We start from the raw sequence: 27,972 nt of genomic DNA on the forward strand, positions 1-27,972 counted from the left end.
ATGCAATTCATTATTCAAATCCTCTGCTGTGACACCATGGTCTTACTGTAGCCTTATTAACCCAAATTCTTTTGTGCACAACAGGTCAGCGTTTACACAGAGATTCAGAGTTTCTACAGTGAACTCTTAAGATTAAGGGAGCTCCATAAAGGTCAATATTTTCTCTCAAATTCATTTAAAGAGTCACTTCACTCACTTTACCAATACTGTACAGTAAATGAAACTAATTTTTTTTAAAGGTTTATGCTTCTCCCTAGTGTTATTTAGACTTTCAGCCTTCAGGTATAAATTTCACCAATATTGCCTTTTGCAGATAAACAGTTTCATTTTTTTGCACAGCGACAACCCACATCAACTACGTTCTATTACGGTGGCCCATACGGACAACACACATACAAAAGTGAAAGTGCTAACATTGTAAAAACGTGCCACAAAAGCAAAAACCCATAAACAAAAAAAAAAGGCAAAGTACAAACATTAAATAAATATCCTGTTCATTATACTCCTGTGAATAATGCTGAATTTAATGTGATTTACAATAAAACCTGTACAGTCTTTATCTTTTAATTCAGTGTCTCAGTCTGTGCTTCATATCATATTATCTTAATGAAGAACCATACTGATATGCCACAGAGAGTAAAAAAAAAAAAAAAAGAAAAAAATCAACTTCATAACAAAGTCATTTTAGCAATGTCCAATCCATGACTGTGGTAAAGGGCAATGGAAATTGGACATCTTTTACTGGGCACTGATTATATTTTACAGCCAGTGTCAGCAATTCTCCGCCCTAAAACTAGAGTGTAAAGAGTCTGACTAGGTGTCTTTGATCATCAAGTAATGTGAATTAGGTACTTACTCTATCCATGTGAGTTAAAAACATGGTGAACAGTAGCAGGTATCAGTGTGGAATAAATAAATAAATAAAAAAAGATGTCTACACAGCAAACTATTTCAGCACAACTTTAACACAACAATCTGTACTTACTCAGTGACAGAGCACATGTCTTAGACATTAGTACAGTTTGGAAATTCCCTTGTAACAATTCTCTCCATATTTCTTCCGATTCCTCCTGGAAACATGGAAACAAATATTAGAGCAGACTAAATACAGCCAACTGCCTTCACTTTACATGCACATCACGATTACTGTCTGTGATATTAAAGGCTTTATCTTCATGAGGAGTAACTACTTTTAACATCAAGAAAACAATATGTGTAATCTCTTTACTTGAAGATCAAGTAGTTTGTACATGTTTTTACACTCAGTTACTAATTTATCACTCATGTAGTCTAGTTGAAAACCCCCCTGCTGTCTCACTAAAGGAACGTGGCCTATCCAAGCAGGGCTGAGCTGGTGATGAACGGCTGATAAGATGGGATCGCTGTGACAAGCGAGGTCGTTTAGATTGTGCAGACACTGTCTTTTTTCAAAGGGGCCACTTTTATCTCTCGACTGTGTCGGTAGTTTAAATTCAGTGATGTGTACAGTGCTGTGTAAAGCTAATTTCATGTTAGTCTGTACAACTAATAACTCTGCAGTAAATTCATCAAGGTAAAGATCTGACTGTCAGTTCCGATTTACCAAAGAAAATAAGATTCATGAGGTTTAAATTGCTTTTACATGGTGCATATATTAAGCCTAAATCTATGTACTTTGAAGCAAAATCTAAAATTTGAAAAGGCAAAAGATAAGATAAAGTTCAAAATTAAAAATAAAAGCACTTCATCAAATTTTTTTTACAGCTTCATAAAACTCTTAAATTTAAGAGCGCTCCAGAGAGCTCTGGCTAAGTTGTCTGCACTACACACCTTCTTATACAGTTTAGAGGGACTGTAGAAAATGAGGTCTCCGATGTTCCTCATCTACAGTACCAGCCAATCATTTCTCTGACTTCTGTTTGTTTTTGTTTCCATTTTAGCTCATTTCTTGTCTTTCCATCCATCAGCCAGGGGCTGGGTGGTGGGGCACATAGGGCGAGAGGTGGGATAAACCCTGGATAAGTCACCAGTCGATTATTTCATCCCAGATACTTATATTAGATTGTTGTTCTTTTCATATGTTAATTGCCACCAGGTATATTAAACCTCCAATAATTTTGGACTAATGTGGTAATTTCATTTTTGGCCACTTGAGGTTCACAGGAAATAAGTTGAAGCTGATATGGTGAACTTGTTATCAAACTAACAGTTTACAGAGCATCATTATAATCTATTTAGTCTTCCTGGCCTTCTGGCAAATATAAGTCCCATATTTACTCACTTTTAGTCTTTAACTTCTGCAGGAAGTACCTGGATTACTATCACTTACACTTCACTAAGTAGCATCTTAAGTAGCATATTGATAAATATTTTATTCTTCACATCCAGTGAAGATATTTGTTTAAGTGTGCACAGAGGTCTGTAAATGTAAAGTGCACTTCTTCCTCATGTTCATTTTGCATCTCTCATATTGAGAAATCCCAAAGTAATTTATATGTAGACCTTTACTGATGACCTCTTAACTCATCATACATAAGAATCCTGAATGTCTTTTGGAGCTTAATTAAATTTTATTTCAACTCAGCTGCCAATGTCTAGTTATTATGAAACATGAGCCCATGTGAGCCGTCTGTGTAACCATTCAGAACCAATTAGTATTAACCTAAATCAAATTAAGTTCCTTAACTAAACTTACATTAAAATCTTAATTTTAATCTGTCATATGCTGTTGTAAATGTTGAATTTTTCATTTAAACCTTCATGTATTCTGACTGTGATTTTACTTCATAGCTGGAAGCTGCACTGTGACAACTATCAATGACCTTTTTTGGTGTAAAGCCATTTGGACTAAAATGACAACACATAAAATTGCTGAACCCAGACATTAATTAAATTAAAACTGGTTAATGTGTTTTCCTCTGGTGAGGGACAAGGTTCCTACTGGCTGGAGCAAGACCTACCTTACATGAAAAGGAAAATTCAATACTTCATTAAATTTCTAACATTTCAGACAGATGCACTGTTAATGCTGGAAATATTTTAAATACGATTACATCTATGTGCCAGTACAACACTGATTAAACCTAAACCTAAACTAAAAATGATTAAACCTGCAGTAAGCTGAACAGTGACCTGGACTAATGAGCTCCTTTGAAAGCAGATGGTAGATTTTGACCTTACTGTATACTTGCAAAATGCATTGAAGCTGTGGGGGAAACGTCTGTATCTCAGCCAACATCAGACTGCATGACAATCAAATCAAGCTTCAGAGTATTAATGAAATCTTTAAACAGCAGGTTGTAAATTCATTTAAACTAGAGCCAGTAAATCAAAGGTCCCACGCTGCTCTGCCCTTTTGTAAACAAACACTTTCAGAAGCAACCAAGAAAGTTCATTTGCTTCAGAACTACAAGGACTTAGAAAGGTAGAAACAGCTGAGAAATGAAGAATAGTCAAAGTGCTGAGTGACCAGAAAAAAGGCCCACAGCCCACATGTCTGTGTCAGGAGCACTGCAATGCTACTTTTGTCAAATAGTCCACACTCTCTGCAGGGACTTAATAGTTCTCATCTAAAAGACATCACAGCAGATGTCAGGCCTAGCAATCATAAGTTAACTTGTCATCTTGAAAACCAGTAACTCTGCCAGTGCTGCAGTTGTGCATGTGCCATGCAATTTGCAAAAAGATGACACGTTGCACTGACAGTAGACATCCCAGCACCTCAGATGCTGTGCTAGATTTCAATGTACAGTAGCCTGGCTCATAGAAGAACCTTTACATCATTCAAATAAGACTGAAGCACTGTCATCATCTTTTGTGTCTATACCAAATATAGCCACAGCTTATTCAAAATAGATGCTCAGCGATGTGTTTTTAGGGCAATAAAATGTTAATCAGTATCAGTCTCCTGCAGTGACAGTCATCCGTTAAATCCTGTATTAATGTCTCTAAGTAGTGCACAGATATTAATATTATGCAGTTCATTTAGTGTCGGTGTAAAAAGTTGTAACACAGCTGTCACAGTTTTGACTACATTTTCTACATCCTAAAATAAATGGATTTGAAATAAGTACTATATTTAAGGAGTAACAATTCTAAGCTACTTGTATTTTATTCTTACACTACTTTAAATTTTAATTCTAATATATTCCAGAGATAAATATTGCACACAGCAAGAAGGTTTGAACCTCATTCGACCCTATCTGTGTGAAGTTTGCATGTTCACCCTGCGTCTGCAGAGAATTTCTCCAGGTAATTTGGCTTCGTCCCACAGTCCAAAGACCATCAGGATAGGTTAAACCGTGGCTCTGACCATAAGTATGAACATCTGTCTCTATGCGTCAGCCCTGTGAAAGACTAGCAAACTGTCCATGGTGTACCCCGCACTCTCGCCCACCTGGGATTATCTCCAGCTGCCCATGACCATTGTTAGGAATAAGCAGTATAGGTAATGGGTGAATGGATAGGTCTTGCAGGAGTTTTGCTTGTAACAGAGGACTTTTAATTTGTTATTGCAGGTTTTTTAACTCTACTTTTTAACTTAGATATTGATACTTCTTCCACCAGTGTTTAAATAATTGTAGCAGTAATAGTTGTAGTAAATATGTAGCTGATGTACCTCTGCTCCGAGCCTCCAGCTCCTTTTCCATGAGTTCTTTTGGAGAGGGAAACTCACTGAGCTTGACCTTGGACATGTTGTCGTTCTGGCCGACTGTACTGATCACCTCCGGTTCTTTCTCATGACTGTTCTCAGTCTGAACATGGATCCAAGGAATTTTCCTAATGACAAGGAGATGGAGAACATTTGTTTTTGCTTTACAGCTGCATTCAATACAATCAATTTTCTTAACTGACCGAACGCACCTTTTGAACTTATAGATGAAGAATGCGGCCACACCAACAAACACCACAGTGAGCAGCATCAACATGGCCGACCCACTATGGATGGAGTTTGAATCCACAAGTGGAGCTGAAAGACAAACATGTCATGTAAGTGTCGCATTTTAACTAAGACAAATGTTTTACTGCCTGTCTTTTTTCCTGAGCCATGACTTATTTCAAGGAGATTACTTTTCATTACCCCATGTCGTGTAACAACTGCAAGTACAGTTTGGAGATCTGCTCTCTGCACATTATCCCTTTAGGGCATAAGAACCTTTAGGAGGTCCACTGCCTCTCCCTGGGGTCCATCATGCAAGTCGCTTATGCACAGACATGGCTTTTAAAATGCTGAAATGCAATATTCAAAGTATTTCCTCCTGCTGCACAGTTTTCTCTCTTTCATGGAGAAGCCTGTGAAGTCTATGACCTTTCTGGATTATTTTAAAGGCAACCTAGACCTTTGTATGCAGACACAAATGAAGACAGATCCATTGGTGGATGAAAAGGGTAAAGCCACGCAGGGTTGATCGACACATTTTGGCGATATGCTAATGACCCGGTGACCCTGCCAATTTCCTCAGTGCATACTAAATGCTTTCTTTGTCAATCATGTCATTGATCGGCTGATTTCAAAAAGAACTACTGTCTCACAGCTAAAGCTGCAAAACCAATGCACTGTGAATGATATTTAAATCCTGTGTTATACAGTATCATATAAATCTCGCCCAGGGAACACCGTTGTTTTTTTGGGGTTGTTTTTTTTTTTAAGTGTTTGGGTAGAACTCAATGTCACAACATCTCAAGAAATACACGTGGCTTATCTTTCGCACATCAGCAAGCAGAACAAATGCACTGTGGATATGTAGGCATACTGTACTAAGATAGCATAAATTAAGCCCAAGGCCCTTTTTTGGATGTTTTGTTTTTATGTATCTACAAAATGATTTAGACGTAACAGTTACATTAGTCCAAGTGTGCAAAGTCATAAGCAAAAGTTACAAACAAACTTACCCAAAGTCTGCTGAGTCATGTACACAATAATGCGAATATCAGATTTCAGCTCAAACTGGATCAGGCCTTGGTTCAGGGCAGTAACAAAAATATCTGCAATCTGTTTTAGGTATTTCACAAAAGCACAAACAAAAATGAGAAAACATGATCAATAAGTAATAGAGAATATTATTGATATATAATTAATAACAACATATCTCCCCTAATATTGCCCATATCACTCACACAAACTGTTTTTCTTAAAAGAATAAACTGACAAGATGTTTCTATCAGGAGCTGGATGAGAAGATTGACAGTACTGTGATGTCCTGTGCATTGACTGTGGACCTTTAGCACCGTGGCCATTAGCTTCCATCCATTTTCTATACAACTTACTGTATCCTAATACATCCAGGGGTCATATGGGAGCTAGAGCCAATTCTAGCTGACACTGGGCAAAAGGTGGGTTACACCCTGGACAGATGACCAGTCTATCACAGGACTGACACATAAAGACATATACACTCACACTCTCATTCACACCTACAGTACGGGCAATTTAGAGTCACCAATTAGTCTAACCCCAACCTGGATGTCTTTGGACTGTGAGAGGAAGCCTGAGTAACTGCACAGAAGCCATGCCGGTACAGGAAAACATGCAAACACTGAAAGGCCTGAACAGGATTTGAACCCTGAACTTTCTTGCTCTGAAGCAACAGTGGGGTTGCCCATGGGTCATTAGCTGAGCATAATGTTTGAAAGCAGGGAAAACAGCCTCTCGCCACAGTTCAGAAACTTACCTACCAAAACCACAGCTTGATATTTTTACGTCTTTTCTGAACAGAATAAGCAAATGGAATATTATGTATTGATTAGTTTGCTTTATAGTAACCTTTGGATCTAAATATTTGAATTCTTGCTGAAACCCATTTTGACAACAATCCTTAAATATATAACTTTATGGCCATACAGGTAGAAATGAAATGGTTTAAACTAAGCAGCTATGCTTAAAGAAAGAAAAAGAAATCACATAATAAAACCAATATTTGGAGAATTTCATGATTCTTACTCCTTCTAGAGCCTCCTCACTCCTTTTCTTGTGTTCACTTGATGTAAGCTCATCAGGTAGGATAAAGAGCTCTGCAGTAGTTGGAAGTCCTGGGTACAGGGACACCAGCAGTTGATTGGAAGGAACCCCAGACATCTGCAGGGAGGAAACAACAGGCAAGTACATGTATAAGTCAACTGTGGAGGTTAAAGTTTGGGCTGTTACCACTAAACTTTGGACAATAACTTCAAGATGGTCAAACTGACGCTGTCCTGTGTCTTAACATCCTGACATCAGCATCAAGTCAAATTCACAGGGGATTGGCTTCTGTCATTATAGGTAAACTAAAAAAAGAACACATTACTCACATGGACCAGAAAATCACGACTGTTGTATCTATATTGCACACTTGTATAAAATAGTAACGACCCTGAAAGCCTCTGGTAGCTGATGTTGGCTCCAGGAAAGATCTCAGAGCAATAGGGACTTGATGTACCTGTGACAGAGCTGTCTGCACCACACGCCCTATGTCCTCCCTCCACTCTGGGATGTCAGGATTGTGCTCATCAAGCGCTGGTGAGAACGACAACAGCAGTGACCTGAAGAACTCTAGAAAAAAGTTGAAGTGATGTCTGTTAGAATCTAAAATGCTACTTCTGGTTTTGTTTTTGATTAATCTGATGTGCAGTTTTGTCTTTTTTAATTTGGCAACATACGCCTTGAAGTTAATTGCTGCTCAAGATTTTGTGTTCGTTTACCGTGACATTTTATTCATTAGAAAAGTTCACGCTGACATCAACGTGGTGCCACTTGCAGCTTGGACCGAGAAGCATCATACTTCCCAGAGATAGTGTATTGCATATTCATGTAACATGCATCGCACCAATTAAAGTGCTTTGAAGACTGTCTCCCCCACTCACCTTTAACAGTTAGAACTTTTGAATCCTGTATTACAGTGCTCCCAGAAGCAACCTGGACCGTGACCTTGTTTTTTCCCTCTTTCTGAAATGTGTATGAGATGCTTCCCTCCAAGGTTATAACAGGCTGGATTTCAAAAGAAAAAACACAAAGAATTGCACAGAAAACTCTCAATATTCTCAGCCGAATATAGAATGGTATCTAGATGGTGCCCTTGACATACTGTATAATGAGGGGGTGCTGCAGTGAACACAATCAGCATGATAAATAAATATATCCAGCCTTTCTAGTTGGATTCTTCTTTAAAACAATGGGTAGTCACATTTTATGTGATTTGTGTGAAAGCTCTGTAGATTTACAGATTGCAAACAGCGATTCAAGACAAAAGCTCAAGAACGAAAGAGACTGCAGCAAAGAGGACAAAAAGTGTGTGTAGAGGAGGAAGAGAAGTTTCTCACCTCTGAGCTGTTGTCAAACCACCAGAAGAAGGTCAAAGTTCTGGTGTGACTTGGCCAAACCACTGCAGTCAAATTAGCCTCCTTCCCCTTGATGGCTACAATAGGAGCGGAGAGATATACACGCTCCACTGGACCTGCAGGAGCAACACATACAGCGTTCATACATGCATGCACACATGCATGCATACAAATAAATGCACACATATGCAAACACACACACACACACACACACACACACACACACACACACACACACACACACACACACACACAAACTCAGCAAACACAGAGTAGTATTGTGATCACAGCTGATCTACATTTAGCTCCAGGTGTGTGCTTTCACATTTTCCAAGGCTAAAATGCATAAAAGTAATAAAGCCGTGTCTGAAATGAAATTCAGCATAGTGGGAATGTGACTATCCATGAAAAGAGAAGAGGTTCATGCTGTATGCACTGCCACAGGAATGAGTAATGGTGTTTCTTATTCACATACTGGTGATGTGTAAAAACACTGTGCAGCTGTCAGATCCCTGGGAGTTTTCAGCAGAAGCTGTCACTCGGTAAATCCCAGTCGTTCTGTAGATGTGTTTGATGCCATCATCAGCCCTGCTCAGGTTAGAGTATGTGATCTTGATGCCGTCCCCAAAGTCTAGCTGAATGCTGGTTCTCAGTGAGTCTCCCTGTGGACAGGCAGTAAGACATGGCATCTGTCACCATGGCTTAGGTCAGGATACTTCAATAAGACCACATACAAGTGAAGTAAGTGTTTGGGTTGAGATGTTCTATAAGCTGTGTCACAGACACTTTGCAGATGAATATGAACGGAAGGGGACGGAAATACAGCTGAGAGAAGAGCAAAAGTAAGGAGAGCTAAAGAGTGCAACAAAGGTCATGAGAGTGCCCCAAAGTACAGTAAAAGGATTTGTTGATCTGGAATCTGGCACTGAAAAAAATATGAGTCCTGTGCTGAACAATCCATAACCATCCATAGTTTTTAGGTGATAGGACTCACATCTTCAAGGTGGACCAGGAAAGTAACGTTGCTGCCAACAGTCGCACTGAGCTCTCCTTGACTGGTGGACAGCTGGAGGCCTCGGGGTGGTCTGGGACGACAAGGCTGCCTCCGAGGCGAGTACACGTTCCTCCCTCCTTCCTTACAGTTATTTGCCAAAACTTTCCGATACCTTTGAAGCAACATTGTAAAAACACAGACAAGAGTCATGCCCTAATTCCATACTACATACTGATAGTAGCTATACATTAATTTTCATACTAAACATCTTTGCACAAATCTAAGTCCTTCAGTAATTTCTATTTGATCCTTAATTTTTGTCTTTTATTGTGTTCCTGGAGTTATTTTAGCACTATCTACCATTTCTTGACATTTTTTTTCCAATTTTAAGGGCCTCCTCAATTTCATTTGCTCAATTATTTGTGGGAAAACAGGGTCCATCAAAAGACATGGATTTAGTATGCACACTCTTCGAATATAATAATTTTTGGCACTTTTCAAGTGTGAAAACACTGTATGCTCAACACCTGCTTTGCTTACGATGTTTTATGCAACTGGGACACAGTACAGGTTACTTTTCTACGCCCTGTTGTGAACTATTATTTTCTGTTTGGGTTCTAAACAACATGACAAGCTGTAATACTGTAACGCTGCAATAACACTGTTTTGTGATGGATTGAACATTGGGAGCCACTTACCCTGTGCTGTTAAGGAAGCTTTGGCTGGTGCTGCAGCTTTTAGCTGCACCATTTGGATTAAACCAAAAAGCAGGGGAGCACTTCCCATCCGCCTGGCGCTCCCACCCATAATCGCTGCCAAAAAAACACAGCACTTCATAAAATGATAAACACTGCTACTATATTCTAGCTTCTACAAGCTTTTGTAGTGAGGCTAATGCTTTGCAGTTGGAGCTGCATGGCATATTTTAAGATCATAACTATAGCCATGATTGTTAGACAAGCAGGATCAAACAGAATTTCAGACAGATGGATAAAAGATATTTAAAATTAATTAAGCGATTCATTATTAATTGAATTCTATTAAATTACTTGACATTATGCAAATTACAATAGCGCAATGAAAAGTTACTAACGCCCATATACAATTTCAGAACTATAATTAGATTCGATGAATTTTGTCATATTGGTTAACCAGTAAATATGCAATGTAAGATGGATATTAAGGCATATAAAGTTCGGCAAACTGATACTTCTGTTTTTGATTCAAAATGTCTCCAAGCAGCCATTAATTGAGTACAATTGAATTAGATGTTGAAAGGAGGGGGGGCTGTTGGTAAACATGTAATGAAGGAAATTAGAGATCACTGAGAACAAAAGTTACAGTTTAGTCCCAATTGAGAAAGCTTAGAAGTCATTACCATTCAAAATCATAGGCTGTGCAGAGGCAGGGCTCTGAAGAATAGATCCTGGAATAGTCTTGGGCCAACATGCAACGGTTGCCTGGCCTGCGCTTCATAAAGATCTGCTTCTCACCCATCACACACAGCTCTCCCTATAACACAATGAAAATAATGAACTAGTTTTTCACAATATTGAAAAATTATTGAAAAACAGAAAAATATTTTGTTCAAGCAGTATGTGAGTGTATTGTGTTTACACTGACAGCAGGCAAATATGCATCTCTTGAAGTTGATGACAAATCAATAATTATTAATATTCCTGTTACCTTGTTGTGCAGGTGCCATGTCTGATAGTCTCCATCCATGCATCTCCTGCTAAAGAGGCCCTTGTAATCGATCTTGATCAGCTGCCACTCTGACCGATGGCTGAAGTGTCCAAAGAAACTGGAAGATGATTCATCAGTATGCAAATTTCAGATGAGACCATCTTGAGATACAGATATACAGGTTTCAGGTATGATGATGTAACGGCACTGACAAAACTGAAGTCTGTCACTTGCATTGACAGACAAGATAACATTCACTTTGATGAAAAGTTATTGTCATTGAGGAAAAATCAAATGGATGTTTCTTTGTTTGCAGCAGCAGAGGAGCCAATTCTTCAAGGTTGATTTCTGTTTTATTCCTGCCGGTCTGTACTTGTGTGTCTGCTTACGTGATAATGTGATTGTCAGACTCTGGCTCCATTAAAACTCCATCCACATATAGAGGTGCCAGGGAGAAACTGTGACGGTCCCATTTCTTTCCCTCGTCAAGACTGATCCTGAACACACAAAAAAAAAAAAGAACGAGAGCTGTCAGTGGTGGATGAACATCTGTCTGTCCATGTTAATCTATCTGCTGTGGATAAATCCATTGTTTTCTGTATGTGTATAACATTAAAAATCAAGTTAAGCAGTGAGAAACAAGGCACAAAGAAATATGATAAAAGATTTAAGGTCATTTAGTTGTTGCCGCAGCTGAAAAATGAAACACCTTGGATCCTCTCCAATGTGAAAAATTATCTCAACAACAGGCTGAACAACAGAACAAATGTTCCTTTGGCCCAGGTAAATTTTTGAAGGTGACAAAACAAGAGAAAAGAGAGAGATGACTCCGGCTGTAACATTAGAAATAGATTTGGGGGGTTTCAAATCACCTTTCTCAGAGCTTAATCGTTTCTGACAGGGCTGTAGTGTGCAGGGACATCAAAGTAGATAGTGTTACAAAGCTCCTACAATATGAGAGACTTATGAGGGCATTCTCAGTCTCATATTTCTGCTTGCTCTATTTCTCATTTACATAAAAGCACTCGAACCATCATATCCAACCAAGAGTACAAAGCTGTAGCAGACTCTCTTCTGCTGGAAAGGATTCTGACAGTTCTGAAGCGGCCCTGCTGATACAATAATCCTGCGAACTCGGCCCATCAGCATTTCAAAACATTAACTGTAATCATATGCACTAGCAAACGCCTACCCCCCAAAAATGAAATTATACCCAGGTAATTTTCCACTACAACTCCAACATCAACAGTCCCTACCTACTGTAATTATGATGTCTGCTACTGTTGAAGAGAAGCTCCACCTACCATAGGTGCCGAATCGGTGTCGCTGCATGTAACACTGCCAGCAAAGCCCCTCCATTGTCAAGAAACCAAATATTGTGCTCCTCATCAAAAATCTGCATTAATGCACAGTGACAAAAACATGTTTCACTCATGACAGCACAGTGTCAATATGAATACATCATCTATTTAAGGTAAGCATGTGCAGTTTGTAGACTCACCTGTCTCCAGCTATTTCCTGCATCAGAAGTTATAAACATCCCAAGGTGAGTGGAGGACAGCTCTGTTCCAATGTTTCCTATGTACAAAAACATCAATAATTTCACTCACTTGTATTTACATTGCAAAGATTCTGCAAAACACCTACATGCACAATCACCTGAGTTATTCTGTGAATCTCTGCATGTCTTCATTTTCCACTGGAGGACAAATTTATGACTTACTGTAACCTAATCATCTCACCCAAAATACGAGATGTAGGTTTCAGTGTCTGATTCCAGTGACAGAAAGAGGGCACTGTGTGTTTACTTTTGTGTGTTTTTGTGATTGTACTACTAAAATGCATCTATCTGAAAACCTATAGATATATATGTCTCACAGATCTGTTATGAAAAATTCAATCTTTAAATCAAATGCATGACCTTTAGGTAACGCTACCTGTAGCCACAATGACTCCTGGTACAGATTTTTTGCTGGTGATGGGTCCCGATGTGTAGGGATTCTCCGTCATCTCCAGATGAAGATGCAGCGAACAGAATGGCTGTCAACAAACCGGATTCCAATAAAGCACGTACTTAGACACCAGATCTTAACAGAGACACTTATAATTAGCTTTGTCTTAAACTATTCTTCTCAATGAAAGAAAAGTGCCAACATTTTGAGACCATTGAGAAAACTAAGATACTTTCTTCCTCTCATCCATTCTGCCAGAAAAAAAAAGAAAATGGCTGAGAGGACACAGAGGGCATTTGAATTGTTTCATTCTAAAGCAAACAAGGCATGTAATTAAAATTCCCCAAGATGCACTGATAAAACTGGCAAAATTGATTCAAATCATTTCACTCATCTTTCAGAGTAAAGCACATTGAAAAACATCGATAAGGTTTTTCAAATTGTTGAGGAGGGTGTGGGGGTGTGGGGGTGGGCATAACAGCTGACTGCACGACCCAGTGGAAGATTGTAACCTGCTATTAGCTGGAGAATATACCTTACTTCAAACAGTCTCTAACGAACATACTGACTCGATTAGGTGAACATCATACCTGCCGAATAAGAACATGGTCACATAATGTAATTCAGTGTAATATAGCATTCATTAGTCCGGTGTGACTACAGGTGGTAAATTGAAATCACTGAGGTTAATAGAAAGTCTGGGCCCCTAAAACTGAACACGGTGATACACTGAATCAGGCAGATAATAAGAATATTCCAGCCAAGCATCTCCTTGGCTATTTAGGAGAATACAGGCTGATGCTAAAGCTGGCACCTGGCCTTGTGCAAACGTGGCTCTGAATCAAAACACATCCAAAGCACAGCTGATGAGGTTGAAACATTTGATGAATGATGTATGTCATAAGCTTCATTTCACATGAATAAGAACATCCATTCACTTTCGCCCAAAGGCTCCAGCTCACCAAAATGCAGTGAAGGTTATTTCCAGCCACATCAGTGGCAGGAGCTGGCAGCAGGGCCCATGTCTGTCCCTTATTATATGTGATAAAAGTCTTGATGTGCTCGTCCACCAGTTTGTTGGCGAGATACATGCCATTTATCCCCTCGACCTACAAAGCAAAACAGAAAAAGGACTAGATGAATAGTTAAGTAATCTACAGACTTTTGACAGATTCCTTGTTTGAGCAGTAATGAAATACTGCACTGTAAAAACATGTACTGTATAAGTAAATATACTGCTTTCAAATGCAACTTAAGCAAAAGTACATAAATAACATCAGCAAAATGCACAGTACTTAAAATAAAACATCCTTAGACAGAGGTCAGTGTTATTGATGTTATTTTGTCAGTACTTTAATGTTCTAGCTGGTTGATGTGGAGCAAAAACAGATTTATACACTAGTACATATTTTTAATCTACAACAATGAATCACATTTAATAAGCTGAATATGTGTTGTACTATATGTACGTCAACTTGAAGGCGACTGTGATGGAAGTATAGTTAAAACTAAGTTAAAAAGTGTAAAGTAGCAAATAGATTTGCTCAAGCACCACAAAAAAAAAAAAAAACACAAAATTACCTTTCAAGTCACCTTTCGAGCAAAAATGCCAAATATAATATTTGGTGGTAAAAGCCTTTTAACTCTAAAGATTTGCTGATTTTCTACAAATTTAAAATGGATCTCTTTAGCTCTTAGTGCTGCTCAAACAAAGCAAGCCATTTGAAATTGTCAGATGAGAAATATTAGTGCCACTTTTCAGTTTCCTAACATTTTATAGACAAAACAACAAATTGATTAATCAATAATGAAAATAATTGCAACTATAATTATAATCACAGCTTAGTAAATTAACAGATGTTTTTTACTTTGGTGTGTTATAACTGGAAAGTGAATTAGTGGTGCCGTGGCAGCAGCAGCCCATGAATAAGACTAACTACACACCTTATAAAAATCGACCAGTAGATTACCAGCGGGCCCTCTGCTGGTTCTCAGATTCTCTAATGAAAGAGTAAAATAGACCCCCGGGGAGTCTGAGATATACAGGCTGTAAGTGTTGTTCTGATTCCACTCCTGGACTGCAGCAAATACCTGCTTCTCATCTGTACTGATGATATGCATGTCCTATAGGAGAGGTGGACGGGTGGGGGAGTGAGAGACAGGCACAGTTGGAAAGACAGAATGTGTGAAAATGGCAGGTGGACTCAAGTTGAAACAAAATAAACATAAAAGTGAGGCCGTGTGCTGTTAATAAAATGTCACATTTCCTCACAAAAGATCACTGTCAGGTGAGTCATATTGAAAAGGAAAAACAAAAGTAATTCATATTTCTTCATGATTATTCATTTTTTATGTTTGACATTTATTTGGTGATATTGTTGCTCACCTTTGGTAAACAATATTTAGGTAATTTCATCCGCTTGAAGGATTCTCTCATATAGGAGACAAAGTAGCTGGCTCGTCCAGACTTGGTTACCTTCACAATAAAGTCAAAGAAGTTTAAACAGACTATATAGCACATACACATACAATACCAGTGCTGTGTATGACAGCACTGTGTAGGTTGTTTGAAAAATGAAAAAATAAAATGGGATGCTTAACAGCAGGTTTTAAAAAGATGCACTGTATATGAGATAATTTGCCACCATGCCAACTGTGACTGTTGTGAAGTGAGGACGTGAAGCTGAACGTCTCCTGAAGGAGGCACATTAATTCACAACGCATGACTGACTTGATAAAATGCTTGCAATTTTACTCAGTGTTCGACAGTGTCGAAAGCAGACTAAAATTAAAAGCACAACAGAAATTATTATCATTATCTCAATTAGTCTTTAGCTAAGAGGCACTGTAAACTGTGTTGGTTTTATCTACAGTGAGTCTTAAAGATCTTAATGCACTACCACTTTCCCATCCACTTACAGGCAGGGCAACACTACTTGATTGCTTATTTTCTAATCAACTAGAAGGATGGTGTTTGTCCCCCAACACACTACATTAGGGCTCTAATGGAATAATCTATCGAAAATCAATGAGCTGCATTTTCCCAAGCCACATTTTTGAGGATGTTGCACTTGGCTGTTCCTTCTCTCCCAAGAGACTTTGGAGGTGTTGAAGACTGCTTATTTCGTTGTAGCCCAATCGATAACCTCATTACTCTTTGTCAAGTTAAATCCAACTGCCCCAAGCAACGAAAGTCACAAGAAAGTCATCTGTGCCACCATAGCCCCATGCAGACAATCTCTCTGTGTGTCCAGTTATTTTCACCAGCATCTTCCTCATGTCTGCCTCTGCCTTGACGGTCAATATCATCTCGGCTAAATGCAATTTGGGCATTTTATTGAATCACCATTTCTGACTCCAGCTGTGATATATATTTTTTCATACATTTTCATTCTTACTTCGCAGCCATTCCAATCAAGGCTGTGGATTAAGTGTGCTGAAAGTGAAACTGGGTCACCGCTAAAGTATTGCTGCTGCAACATCACATCATATCAAAAGATTAAATCTGTGGATAAATAAATTAAAAACGAACAGTAAACATTTAGGGGCGTTTATTCAAAATGAAAGAGTGCTGAATGATTTGCTACAAGCACAGAGCTCTGGAAGACTATCATTTAATTTTTTTTTTTTCTTTTCCTGGAGTCTACCAAGGATGACCAAATGCATTAAAGCTGACCAACAGAGAGAAAATTACTTAGCTGTGGGTGGAAATCAATGACAGTGGAGGGCATCTGAAAATTAAATTTCTAATAATGACCCTGACTGCCGCTGTCTAATTGGAGTCAAAGTCAGAGAAAATGGTAATAAGACACCAACCTGTCTATTCAGTTCCTTCCCCGTGTGCTCTCAGCAAGAAAACACATTTTTCAGGCATAGAATATGACTGTGTGGAAACTCAAACACTGAGCGTGCCTTGACATGAACGAGACAAAACATAATCAAAATACACATTGGGCCAGTGGGTAACAGGTGTGAGGGAGAAAGCTATTATGTGGGTTTTGATGGAAAAGCATGAACTGGATGCACATGAGAACAAAATAAACAAAATAATAAAAAAAAAATTCAAAGTTCATACAGACAGCATTCCTTGTGTGAAAAGATGAAGACAACTGTTTTAGTTTAATCTTGTAAAGTAATCTATCACGCAAACCTGTGTGAAAACATATTCATCCTGCACAACCAATGAGTTGGTATCTACATAGCCAGGAAAGAGGTACTGTCTGTTGCCGTCTGAGCATCGTTGAGCTCTGCACTTCACGTACTGGGCACCTGAGAAGAGGCAAAAGGAAATCAATCAGAAGTAAATTACAACCATTTACCTTCAAATAATACTTTGTATGCACTGGAGATGCTATACATGCTAAATATAATCTAAGTTTACTGTTATGAAAAACCTGAGTAACTCTACACAAGATGGAGAAAATCCTGGACACTAACCAAAGGCAGTAGGCCTTTTTGCAATCTAAATTTGCTGAGATTCAAGCCTAATACAGTCGAAGCTTTTACTGTGTGTTGCACTATAAAAAAGTTCAGAATGTGTGTGAGACAAGAAGAGTTTGTATGCTAATTCAGATACAGATTTTCTCACCACAGGAGGAATATAAGTATCTTTACCAGTCCAGGAAAACCCTATAATTGGTGTGACAGAATATACCACGCTGTTTAGAAGAGAGGGGCTAGGGTTTGTCTATGAGACACAAGGGATAGATTAAGGAGACGGAACATCCATCAACCCACTAAAACTCTCCGTTTTTGTCAGGAGATGCCTATTGTGCTTTACTGGACTTCAGGGACTAATCTGAACAACAGAATGGGTCTCATCTTCCCCATGACCTCGCTCTAAATGAGAGGCAAGGGGTCCTGTGGGCCACACGACTGCAGCGGACTGGAGTGCAGCACTCACGGCCTTTTGCAATGCGCGTCTCAATGTGGACCACATCTGATTCTCTGTCCAGCCCCATTACCGCCCTTGGAAGAACAGAAGGAGGAGAAGATAGAGAAGAGCAGAAAGAGGTGATAGGGGAAAAAAAAGAAAAAATGAGAATGAGAAAAAGAGAGGCAGAGGCCAGGTTGTGTATCACAGCTGTAGATGTGAATCCCTATTCTGTGAAACCTTTATTAAGATGTTTTTATCTCCGGTAAATCAGTCAGTGTAGAATCTGTGCCACCAGCAGCAATTAATCTCAATTCACCAAAGCATCAGGAAAGGAAAAGAATAAAGGGGGGGGGGGGGGGTAACAAAACATCAGTTGTTCACATAAATATCGACCATCGTAAATATGTGTTGTTATGAAATTGTGGCTTGCTGTGACACCATTTTGAAAAATAACAATTTAACATAATGTGCATGAAGGGGTGGTTTTCAGAGTGCAAAAAATGCATTGTTTCAGGTGCCGCTCTGCCCACTGTGCTTTTTGTATTTATCAAACATTTCACTGTTCATGCATGTGGAGAGGATGTCCTCTACTGAATGTCCTTTATTTCCTGGCTAAAAAACACACTACGGTTTGACACAAACCATGACAAACAGGGATAAACAGGTGCACATCAATATTCACTGCCTTGTACCCGAGCAGTCAAGATTACTAAATGACAGTGACAACAAAAACAGCATGTCATATTTGTGCTATGGAAAAAGAAGTACAATATTCCTTCAGGGCTACGTGACATGGATATAATCAGGTTTGTGCTCGACTGCAATGGGGGAGATCTGTTTTTGAGAGGTCACTAGATCCTTCTGACAGCACAGGGCTATGAGCACTATCATTATGCAAATTACAATCAATCACTGTGCAAAACAGTTCAAAAATAGGATTCACATAATCATACCAGTAAAATCGGCCTGGCATCACATTCTCGTGAACAAGCTGCCATTTCCTCCCAAAGTCCATTGAACTGTACAGCTGCAAAATAAAATTGGGTCGATCTTTGTCACACTTAAAAGTTTCAGGAGGGGGATATTGTTAATGAGCAGCACCACCATCTATCATAACATTCACAGCAGAACCATAAAAACAAACTTTAAATCCTGCTAATGCATGCAGCATCAGTTATTATCTTATTGCCACTTAAAGATTCATTGTGAATTCCCTCAGAACCTACCTTGCCGTCATGACTGTAAGCCAGTATCCAGTTCTCCTGTGCAGGATGGAAGAGCAGGCTCAGGATATTGAAGTTAATGGGATGCTTCTCAAAGCTTGCCCCTTCATCTGAACTGATGAGAACAGCGCTCTCTAACTCTGGGTCACTAAGCATCAGTATCTGAAGTATAGATAAAGAGTATGACATTAGAAAAGAGAGAAAGACAGAAATGCTGCCATTTTGCAGTGGATTTTTTTAAAAAAAAACTGCAATTTGATGTCAGGACTAAGTTTTTAATAAAACTTAGAGATAAAAGCAATAGGAAAATGCTGACCTTGTGCTTGTTGGTAGGGCAGACGTACAAATAACTTAAAACTGTCCTTGAACCAACTTTGTCATTGAGTTTGTTGTAGGTGCTTCCATAATCAGTAGATCTGGACACAAACAAAAAAAACAAACAAACAAAAAAAAAAAAGCATGTTCCATTTGATGAAAAAAATCCATTAGAGACCTGCCTGAGATAGATTTTAAATCACCATACCAGGGCTTTGGCATGTTTTTGCCCGTTAACTGCAAATCAGTTATTTTTTACGTGACTGCATATCCAAAGAATAGGTGTTTAGATTGATTTTCTACCATTCAGGCAGACTTTTGCTTTAAGGGATAAAAATCAACATGCAGAGACTAGCTTCATGCTAATGCGTTATTTTTGTTGCTCTTGTAAAGCACTCTGTTGCAATCCTGCCAGAAATGTTCTATACTGAAAAAGTGTGCTGTTTCACCCCAGGGTGGGAGGTGAATAAAAAGACGGCATTTTAAGTAGTAAATTAGTGTTGCAGAGATGTTTTTACAGAAGTGTGTTGTACAATCAGATAGATTAAATTAATCACTGTTAAAGAACCCTGTGGAGGTTTTCTCCACTACTGAACAATGTTTTGATGAGTTGGTTCTCATTTTGCTGCTACAGTGATGCCAGCTACTTTCAGTGTGTAGTTAAAACCACCTCGAAGTCACTAGACTGTGATATGATTATGTCACAGATATGCCCCCATGTACACAAGCTTGCAAAAATGTTATAAAAACATTAGATAAAATTAGACAACGGGACAATTACTGTTTTTGAAGATGTCAAGTCATTATTATTAATATGCATCTATACAGTAGCTCTAATTACAAAAGCTTGTTGTATAGACTGTGGAACTTAAATATCATGATATCATGATCAACAATTTGATGATAGTAACCTACCACGACACACAGCAATGTGCCAGATGAAGAGAATGAAGTGCAAGATTGTGCCAGGATTGGCTGTAAAAATGGAGGTAAACAATGCAGGCTTCAAATATATAAAAGGAATTGCATGTTTTATGAGGAAGGGAATACATTCAACATTCAGAGGCTGAATTTAAACTTAAATATTTACCATTTTACAACTCTGCAGGCTACAATGCAGGCTATGGTAACAATTTGGGAATAGGAATTTGTCACTGTGTGGTAAGACATTAGTGCACAGGGGCTAATTTGACAACTCATGATTGTTACTACATTAAAGAAAGCGCTCCAACAATAACCAACAAGAAAATATGGGCATCAAAAGAAGCATAATGCAAACTTGGTAGCTTTCTGCATTGAAACGGTTGATATAGTATATAAATGAAAATAATCATAAGGTATTTTCTTACTTTCAACTACAATGCCATTCAGCAGTAAAGTAGCATTGACAAATACATTATGCAGATTAAAACAATTAAATACAGTTTATTTGTATAGTGCAAAAACACAATACAAATCATCTCAAGGCACTTTACAAAAAACCCCCAAAAAACAACAAATCCCTTATGAGCAAGCACTTGGCTTAACACCCTTAATGGAAGAAACCTCCTGCAGAACCAGGCTCAGTTTGAGCGTCCATCTGCCTTGACCAGTTGGCGTGAGTGGATAGAGGAGACAGAAAAGAACAACAACAATAATGAACAAATAAACACTGCAGGTTGGTGGGGCCAGTAACTGCACATCAGCAATATACAGCTCCAGGACCAGGGACACCTGCAGGAGAGAGAGAGCGAGAGAGCGAGAGCGAAAGAGAGAGAGAGAGAGAGAGAGAGAGAGAACAAACTACAGGAAAGACAAGGCTCAAAGTTAGTGACATTCAGTGGTGCCATATACAGGTGAGGGGGGAGGAGAGGAGAGGAGAGCAGGGGAGAGCAGAGGAGGGAAGGGTGGGGAGGGAGCTCAGGGCACCGATGGAGAGTCAGTCTAGGCCTATAGCAGCATAACTAAGGGATGGTTCAGGGTCACCTGAAGCAAGTTCATAGGGTGAAAGTTTAAGAAGTTTGAGTGGAAGATTGCAGCTACTCAGCCACCTAAGCCTGTGGTTTGAGGAATATGACAATTTTTATGACTGAGGGGGGTTGATTCATTTAGACTGACATTCATCCTGTGGCAGCCAGGTTTCAGTGAGACAGCAAGTCAACTTGGTGATAGTGATCAGTTATCAAATCATTTACTAAAAGATTTAGACGAAAGAGATCTGATATTTAATAATCCACATTTGACTGCTCTGTTTTTCTGTTCAGTTAGAGGAGTGGTCTTCATTTTTATTAGGTTTTTATGAATAACTCCTCTGATTTATATGATTTAGCATTTAAGAATGAGTCTCTGTGTCCCAATCCCCACTCTGGATTGTCAAACTTTAGGTTGGCTAATAAACTCGGACAGATTTCTAGAGATGAGAGACGCACAATCCAAAGTGGGATGGATGTGGTCCCTGGCTATGAGACCAGGTTTTCCCCAGAAAGTGGCCCAATGGTCTATGAAGCCCACATCGTTTGCTGGACACCACCTAGACAGCCAGTGACAGAATGACAACATGCTGCTAAACATGTCATCGCTGGTCAGCTTGGGGTAGAGTCCAGAGAAAATTACAGAGTCCGACACTGTTTTGGCAAAGTTACACACCGACTCAACATTAATTTTAGTGACCTCCAATTGGCGAGTGTTACTGCTGCAGACGTGAATAACAACCATACCATATTTATGATTAGCCTTAGCCAGCATCATCAGGTTTGACTCCATGGAAACAGTTGATTATGGTCGCCGGAGTCTATAACTTCACATTTCAGACTATGGAGCTGCCAATTTCTCAACGGGTGTGTGACTGTGGATAAAATCTGTTATAAACGTGAACAAGCGGCTGAAATGAGCTTCCTCCACAGGGTGGCCGGGCGCTCCCTTAGAGATAGGGTGAGGAGCTCGGTCACCCGGGAGGAGCTCGGAGTAGAGCCGCTGCTCCTCCACATCGAGAGGAGTCAGTTGAGGTGGCTCAGGAATCTGTTTCGGATGCCTCCTGGGCGCCTTCTTGGGGAGGTGTTCCGGGCATGTCCCACCGGGCGGAGGCCCCGGGGAAGACCCAGGACACACTGGAGGGACTATGTCTCCCGGCTGGCCTGGGAACGCCTCGGTGTCCCCCCGGAAGAGCTGGAGGAAGTGTCCAGGGAGAAGGAAGTCTGGGTATCCCTGATTCGGCTACTGCCCCCGCGACCCGGCCCCGGATAAGCGGTAGAAGAGGGATGGATGGATGGATAAACGTGAAAAGGCAGGTGGGTGAGTGGTGGGCTGCTTCTTATCAGGATGTTTCCGTCTGACCGTCGGGAGCAGCCATTGGACAGCTAACAGGCTCCACCCCGCTAACAGGGCTAGGCTAGCTGGCTTTTGTTCAAAGGTGCGGAGCTTCCAATTCAGTAATCATGGCCTCCAAAGCTACCAGATACTTACACTCTCATTCTGACCAAAGGAGTCAGAGGAATGACTAAACATGTGGCACATCGAGCAGGAAAGAGAGGGAGAGGCCATGCTAGCAGCTAGCTGAGCTAACTGGTAGGCTAACGAGCCAGCAGGTAGTGCTGAGTTTGAAAATAGCAAGAAGTACTGGACAAAAAGGCAGTACCTGACTATTTCAGGAATATGTAATGTCTATGAGTTGTTATATAGAGAATCTAGTTAGTTTTTGGTGTATTAGACAAGAGCTAGTCTGTAAACGAGCTGTACAGGAAGACACAGACCAACATGCTAACAACAGGAAGTGAATTCGCTTACCCAGGAAACACCAAACCCAGAGCTGATTTTCATGCTACACTGAAAAGTAATGAAAGCAGCTGATGTCTGTCAGTTAGCAAACAGATTTCTTACGCTTGGGAAAGTGCAGCACAAATACAGCAAATGGAATTTGTAGTTAAAGAGCTAAAACATTTGTAAACTTTTATAAGGCTTCACCCTCCTCTTATGCTAGTGTACACAAAAGACAGCAATGAGCAGAGCAGTCATAAGCTATCCTGTCATACAGTATTTTATCTTAAATTAGAGAAGCTTGGCAGAATGGCCCTTCCTTCTCTGTTTTCAACTACTTAGTTTCATCCTCTTGTATCTGGTTTTTATTTTCACCAGAGAAAGTGTAAGTGCGCCATTCTGTTGTTACTGTGCAACAAATTAGCATCACAAAGGTGACAAATATGCAAAAAGCAATGCAAAGCGATTAAAAAAAAAAAAAACCCACACACGCACAAAACAACAACAGAAAAAAACTAATGAGAATAAAGTGCCCAGTTTGTGGCCCTTAAAAATGATGGCTTGTGTTGAAATAAAGTAATTCAGGTCTGTTGCAACATGTAAAGAAAAAAGATACTTGCTCTTCACAGAATTGCCTGTTCCTTCCAAGTCCATGTGTACTGGGTAGATGTGTTTGTTATCCCAATCTTCATATTTGTGTTCACCACAAACAACCAATCCACGTGCTTAGTTCTATCTGAGTGCCTCTAAATGTAATTTCACTGCATAACTGGATAGATACCCAGTGTCTCCTATCACTGTATGAGCATTATTCAGAATTGTCCCATTAGCTGTTGACATTATTTTCAAAGGGTAACTCCTAAATACATCTGTATTTCTGGTTAAGTACTCCTTTCAGATGGCATATCTGTCTTTGATTGTGGCGGGGGAATAAAAGCTTCTTAAATTTTATTATATTGTGAAGTTTCTTTAGCAGGAATGGCAGTCACCTCAAAACCCAAAGGGACTCAAGGTGTGTTTAGAGTAAGTCACCCTCTGATCTGCACACTGCATTCTGCAACCAACAGTGGCCTGAAGCTGTAGTCATAAATCATTTATTGTGTTATCACAGAAATCATTTACTCCAGTTTCTTTTCATAACATTCAAATAGCTGCTTTTCTAATACTATGAGTCTTCATGCACCCCCTGAGGTACACTCTAATTTACTCATGGTGCCATTGTTAAGCAGACACCTTGATGATGGAAGACCTCCTGTACACAATATGGGATTTCAAAACGTGTCAAGTTGGGTGTAAATCTTAGTGGCGCCTCTGGTGAAACAGATATTAATTTGAAACTCTATGCTTGGCAGACTGATGGTCTCTTTTTCACATGTATTTCAGAATGAAATGAGTTTTCTGCAGGCTATAGGTGAGGTAAGAAAAAAGACATATCAGAAACTGTATTGGGCTCTATGGATAATCCTTAATGAATTCCATTTTTATTTATGACCTGGCAGGGCCCTGTAATTCACCTCCCAATACATACTGAACAGAATTACCACGGCTATAGGGTCGCAATTGCATGTCAATTGCTTCCGAAACAAAAGGTTACAGATGACAATCAATCAAAAAATCTCCATCTGGACGTTTTTAGCTCAGAAGAAAAGAGTGACAGGGATTCAAACAAAGAATCTCTCAGATAAGTCTTCCAGTTTAGTTTTCAAAAGCAGCCTTTCAAAAATTTTGTTGCTTTGATGGACAGAAAATAGGCTGGTCTTCTCAAAAGTTGTTGTGGTCTTAGTTGTGTTATTTATGAAAGAGAAGGACGCTTTATCCCGAACTACTTCAGATTGCTTTATTAAAACATACTTCATATTGGCTTCCAGTGTAACTTGATTGTTCATATCCTGGCAAGGAAGAACACTATAAATCACACTTACAGTATACTGCACTCTCTATGAATATATTATTATTGCTGTTGTTGGACTGTGCTTTTGCAGTTTTATAAAGCTCTTGCATTGAAACCATTATATTTCTATTTAGATTGAAAAAGGGGAAATATCAATGATTAAACTTTAACTTACCTCCAGAGGGAACTTTCAGTAACTGCCCCCAAGTTGAAGTCATACAACTTTGTCAAAATCAGGATCACCTACAACGTAAGAGCAAAAGAAATATTTCATTCCATACCAAGGTCTGCACTAAAAAGCCTTTGCCTTTCCAGCATAGGTTAGCTGTCTACGCCTAATGACATGAAATGAATACAGCATGTCTGCTAAATCCCTTTACTAATAAATATCAGCTGCGTACAATATGTTATCCCAATGACAGGTGATCCTCATGTTGTCAGGAGATGTCTGCTGGTGGCTGGATCTGAAAAGTCAGCATGTTGGCTGTCAAGAGTTGTGTCTGTATCTCATGGGGAATGATACCTACATGACAGGAAAAGGTGAACATAATTGTTCATTGAACAATGAAAAGAAACAAAGTCATTTTTTGCTTTTTTTAATTTCTGTCTTGCTTTTACCTTCCCAAGAGTACATAAAAATGTTGATTTCAAACACGAAAGGAAGATGTTGTGGTGCTTATTCTAGTCACTGGATGGTGCCCAGTTTCAGTTGGGGCTAAATGCTTTTGTATGCTCTGTGAGGATGGTTGAACAATGTCATTCTGGGAAAACAAAAATGTGGCTATAAAAGTCTGCCAAGGCACAGAGGGCAGTGTGAAATGGTGTGCAAACGCATTATTGTCACTCCAATGGCATTATAAATGACTTCCCATGGGATGCTCATAACTCAGGATAGAAAGTTGGGGGGATAAGGAGTTTGGGCCAGGGCACAGAGTGAGAGAGGCAGAGTGGATAATAACAATCAAAGAGCAGAAACATGGCATAATATGACGAATTCTTTTAAAAGCCTGAAAGATAGGTCAAAAGCTCAATTACAGCGAGTTTAAACACATTAACCTTATGAGACCCACAGAACGAGTCATTAAGCAGAGAAAAACCACACAAGACTCAGAGGAACAAAGACACGCCTCTAAGTCTGCTTTGAAAATGTTAAAAACCCAATTGACCCACAATTTAGCCATCAAACGGCCACTGTGCATGGCTGGGACTATCTGCATTACAGGTTAATTAACCAATCACACAGAGAGATAAGCATTTGCATAACTAAATGCACCATGTCTGCAAGGTCCAACGCTGGAGTCTGAATCAATTTGGAGTACAGACTTAGTTAAATGGCTGTGATGTTAGGCCTAATTGCCTGCTTTGAAAAATAGATACGAGAGAAGAATTCTGCCAAACTGTTGATCGTTTGTCTCTCCAGCTCTCTCTTGCTAACAACAATGACTGTGTGTGGACATTATAAATACTACAATGGAAATTTAATCTAGAATTGATTTTATTGGTGTCAAACTAGAGGCAGTTCATTCCCAAGCAAAAGGATTTGAATATGCAGCACGACAAATTAATTGAGTGAACAATTAATAGAGGTTCACAGTTTTATAGGATTCAATCACTTGCACCATTTTACACGTGGATCCAATTTAATCAAATGCTCAGGAATTTAGATAAGGATCTAAAACAACTTCTAAAAATAGCTCCAAATGGCAGACTTAATGCAGAAAAGCCTTTCAGCACCCAAGCTGTAATTGCCATTAGGAACTCTGTCGTAACTGTTGTCAACGTGTTTATGTGGCTGGCTCATTAACAAAAGCTGACCCACTGAATTGGGTCAGTGAAGATCTACCTCAGGGACCAACAGACTAGTGAGGCAGATGACTGTTTGGATGATTTGTCCCTAAGTGGACACATCAAGAGTTCATCACTAGAGACTGTGTGCTCCCACATCTTCAACATTATTGATGGGGATGTGCTTCTGTGGCACAAGTCAATAGGGAGCAGCTACTATACATGCAAATGCTGAGACCAGCAGGGCGAGAACATGTCTTGCACCGCGGATGCGTGACTTCGACTATGAGTACCAGACAAATGAAGCTGCCTTAAACACACAGAAAAGAAAAGTCTATGGCGCAGTCTTGCATTTATGTAAATACTGGGTACAAACACAAAACACAAAATGGCTTCCAGAATTATTTTGAGCCTTCTAGGTAAATACAATTCTCCATGCATATCATTGCTCACTTGCATAGTCCTACAGAAAATAAAGTAAGAACCCTGGAAAGCCAAAAGCAGTGCATTTATTCATGTTTATGTTTTATTGATGTGAGCAAAGAGAGCTTTGCCCCGGGAAAGTCAACCAATCATTTTTCAGATTGGCTCTCACCCTCTGAGGAGTTGGGTTTAGTCATCCTTTTATCCTTACATTCTATTCTTGTCATTTTCTTTTCCTTCGTTGCCTCTCCTTCTTTCCAGTCTTCCGGTTCTTTTTCATTCTTTCAATTTCTCTTTTTGTTTCTTTTAAAAAAATCGGCCCTCTAACTACTTTTATTTGCAACCAGTGTATGACATAAGGAATCTGCATGTGGAAAAAAACAAAACAAAAAACAATAAAGGCATAGCACAGTCAGGTGGTGTTTGGCCATGCAAAGATTTTGAATCCTTTCAATGGCTGAACAGACAGCCTCCATGGCAACAAAGGTGTTACCGCCATAATGTCATTGTGATATACGGTATCAGCCCGACACACAGACCTACACACTCCACTTGCAAATGTGTCCAATCATGCAGTACATGCATACACTGCACATTCACAGACACAAGCTATTGGACCAAATAAAAAAAAAAATTAAAAAATTTCATATCAATCAGGTTTTTTTTTTTTTTTTTTAAGAGAAATGCTTAAATTTTCTAAGTGCTCCAGTGGGACGTGAGAGGCATCTCAACACCCTGTTTGTGGGCAGAATTTCTACACAGCTCACAATTTAGGTATGAATCATCTCTGTGTACTGTACTGC

The 27,972-nt window shown here is 39.4% G+C and overlaps 1 protein-coding gene across 1 annotated transcript in view; it reads right to left on the reverse strand.

Moving 5' to 3' along the window:
* Nucleotides 1–711: 711 nt before the first annotated feature.
* Nucleotides 712–27,972, reverse strand: part of LOC113132002 (VPS10 domain-containing receptor SorCS3-like) — a 39,668-nt gene continuing 12,407 nt past the window's right edge. Inside the window, exons 3-28 of the mRNA XM_026309799.1 lie at nucleotides 25,137–25,204; nucleotides 19,340–19,439; nucleotides 19,027–19,185; nucleotides 18,754–18,827; nucleotides 17,828–17,892; nucleotides 17,075–17,193; nucleotides 15,311–15,400; nucleotides 14,869–15,048; nucleotides 13,887–14,033; nucleotides 12,910–13,012; nucleotides 12,474–12,550; nucleotides 12,277–12,368; nucleotides 11,362–11,469; nucleotides 10,973–11,090; nucleotides 10,665–10,798; nucleotides 9,985–10,098; nucleotides 9,287–9,458; nucleotides 8,768–8,954; nucleotides 8,275–8,408; nucleotides 7,819–7,942; nucleotides 7,395–7,507; nucleotides 6,920–7,054; nucleotides 5,872–5,971; nucleotides 4,843–4,948; nucleotides 4,598–4,758; nucleotides 712–1,070 (exon numbers count right to left, since the gene is read on the reverse strand). Coding sequence (XP_026165584.1) covers nucleotides 1,006–1,070; nucleotides 4,598–4,758; nucleotides 4,843–4,948; nucleotides 5,872–5,971; nucleotides 6,920–7,054; nucleotides 7,395–7,507; nucleotides 7,819–7,942; nucleotides 8,275–8,408; nucleotides 8,768–8,954; nucleotides 9,287–9,458; nucleotides 9,985–10,098; nucleotides 10,665–10,798; nucleotides 10,973–11,090; nucleotides 11,362–11,469; nucleotides 12,277–12,368; nucleotides 12,474–12,550; nucleotides 12,910–13,012; nucleotides 13,887–14,033; nucleotides 14,869–15,048; nucleotides 15,311–15,400; nucleotides 17,075–17,193; nucleotides 17,828–17,892; nucleotides 18,754–18,827; nucleotides 19,027–19,185; nucleotides 19,340–19,439; nucleotides 25,137–25,204 — 3,045 coding nt within the window. The 3' untranslated portion in view covers nucleotides 712–1,005. The remainder of the gene's footprint in view (nucleotides 1,071–4,597; nucleotides 4,759–4,842; nucleotides 4,949–5,871; nucleotides 5,972–6,919; nucleotides 7,055–7,394; nucleotides 7,508–7,818; nucleotides 7,943–8,274; nucleotides 8,409–8,767; nucleotides 8,955–9,286; nucleotides 9,459–9,984; nucleotides 10,099–10,664; nucleotides 10,799–10,972; nucleotides 11,091–11,361; nucleotides 11,470–12,276; nucleotides 12,369–12,473; nucleotides 12,551–12,909; nucleotides 13,013–13,886; nucleotides 14,034–14,868; nucleotides 15,049–15,310; nucleotides 15,401–17,074; nucleotides 17,194–17,827; nucleotides 17,893–18,753; nucleotides 18,828–19,026; nucleotides 19,186–19,339; nucleotides 19,440–25,136; nucleotides 25,205–27,972) is intronic.

This window comes from Mastacembelus armatus, chromosome 15 (genome assembly GCF_900324485.2).
Source record: "Mastacembelus armatus chromosome 15, fMasArm1.2, whole genome shotgun sequence".
Taxonomy (NCBI): domain Eukaryota; kingdom Metazoa; phylum Chordata; class Actinopteri; order Synbranchiformes; family Mastacembelidae; genus Mastacembelus; species Mastacembelus armatus.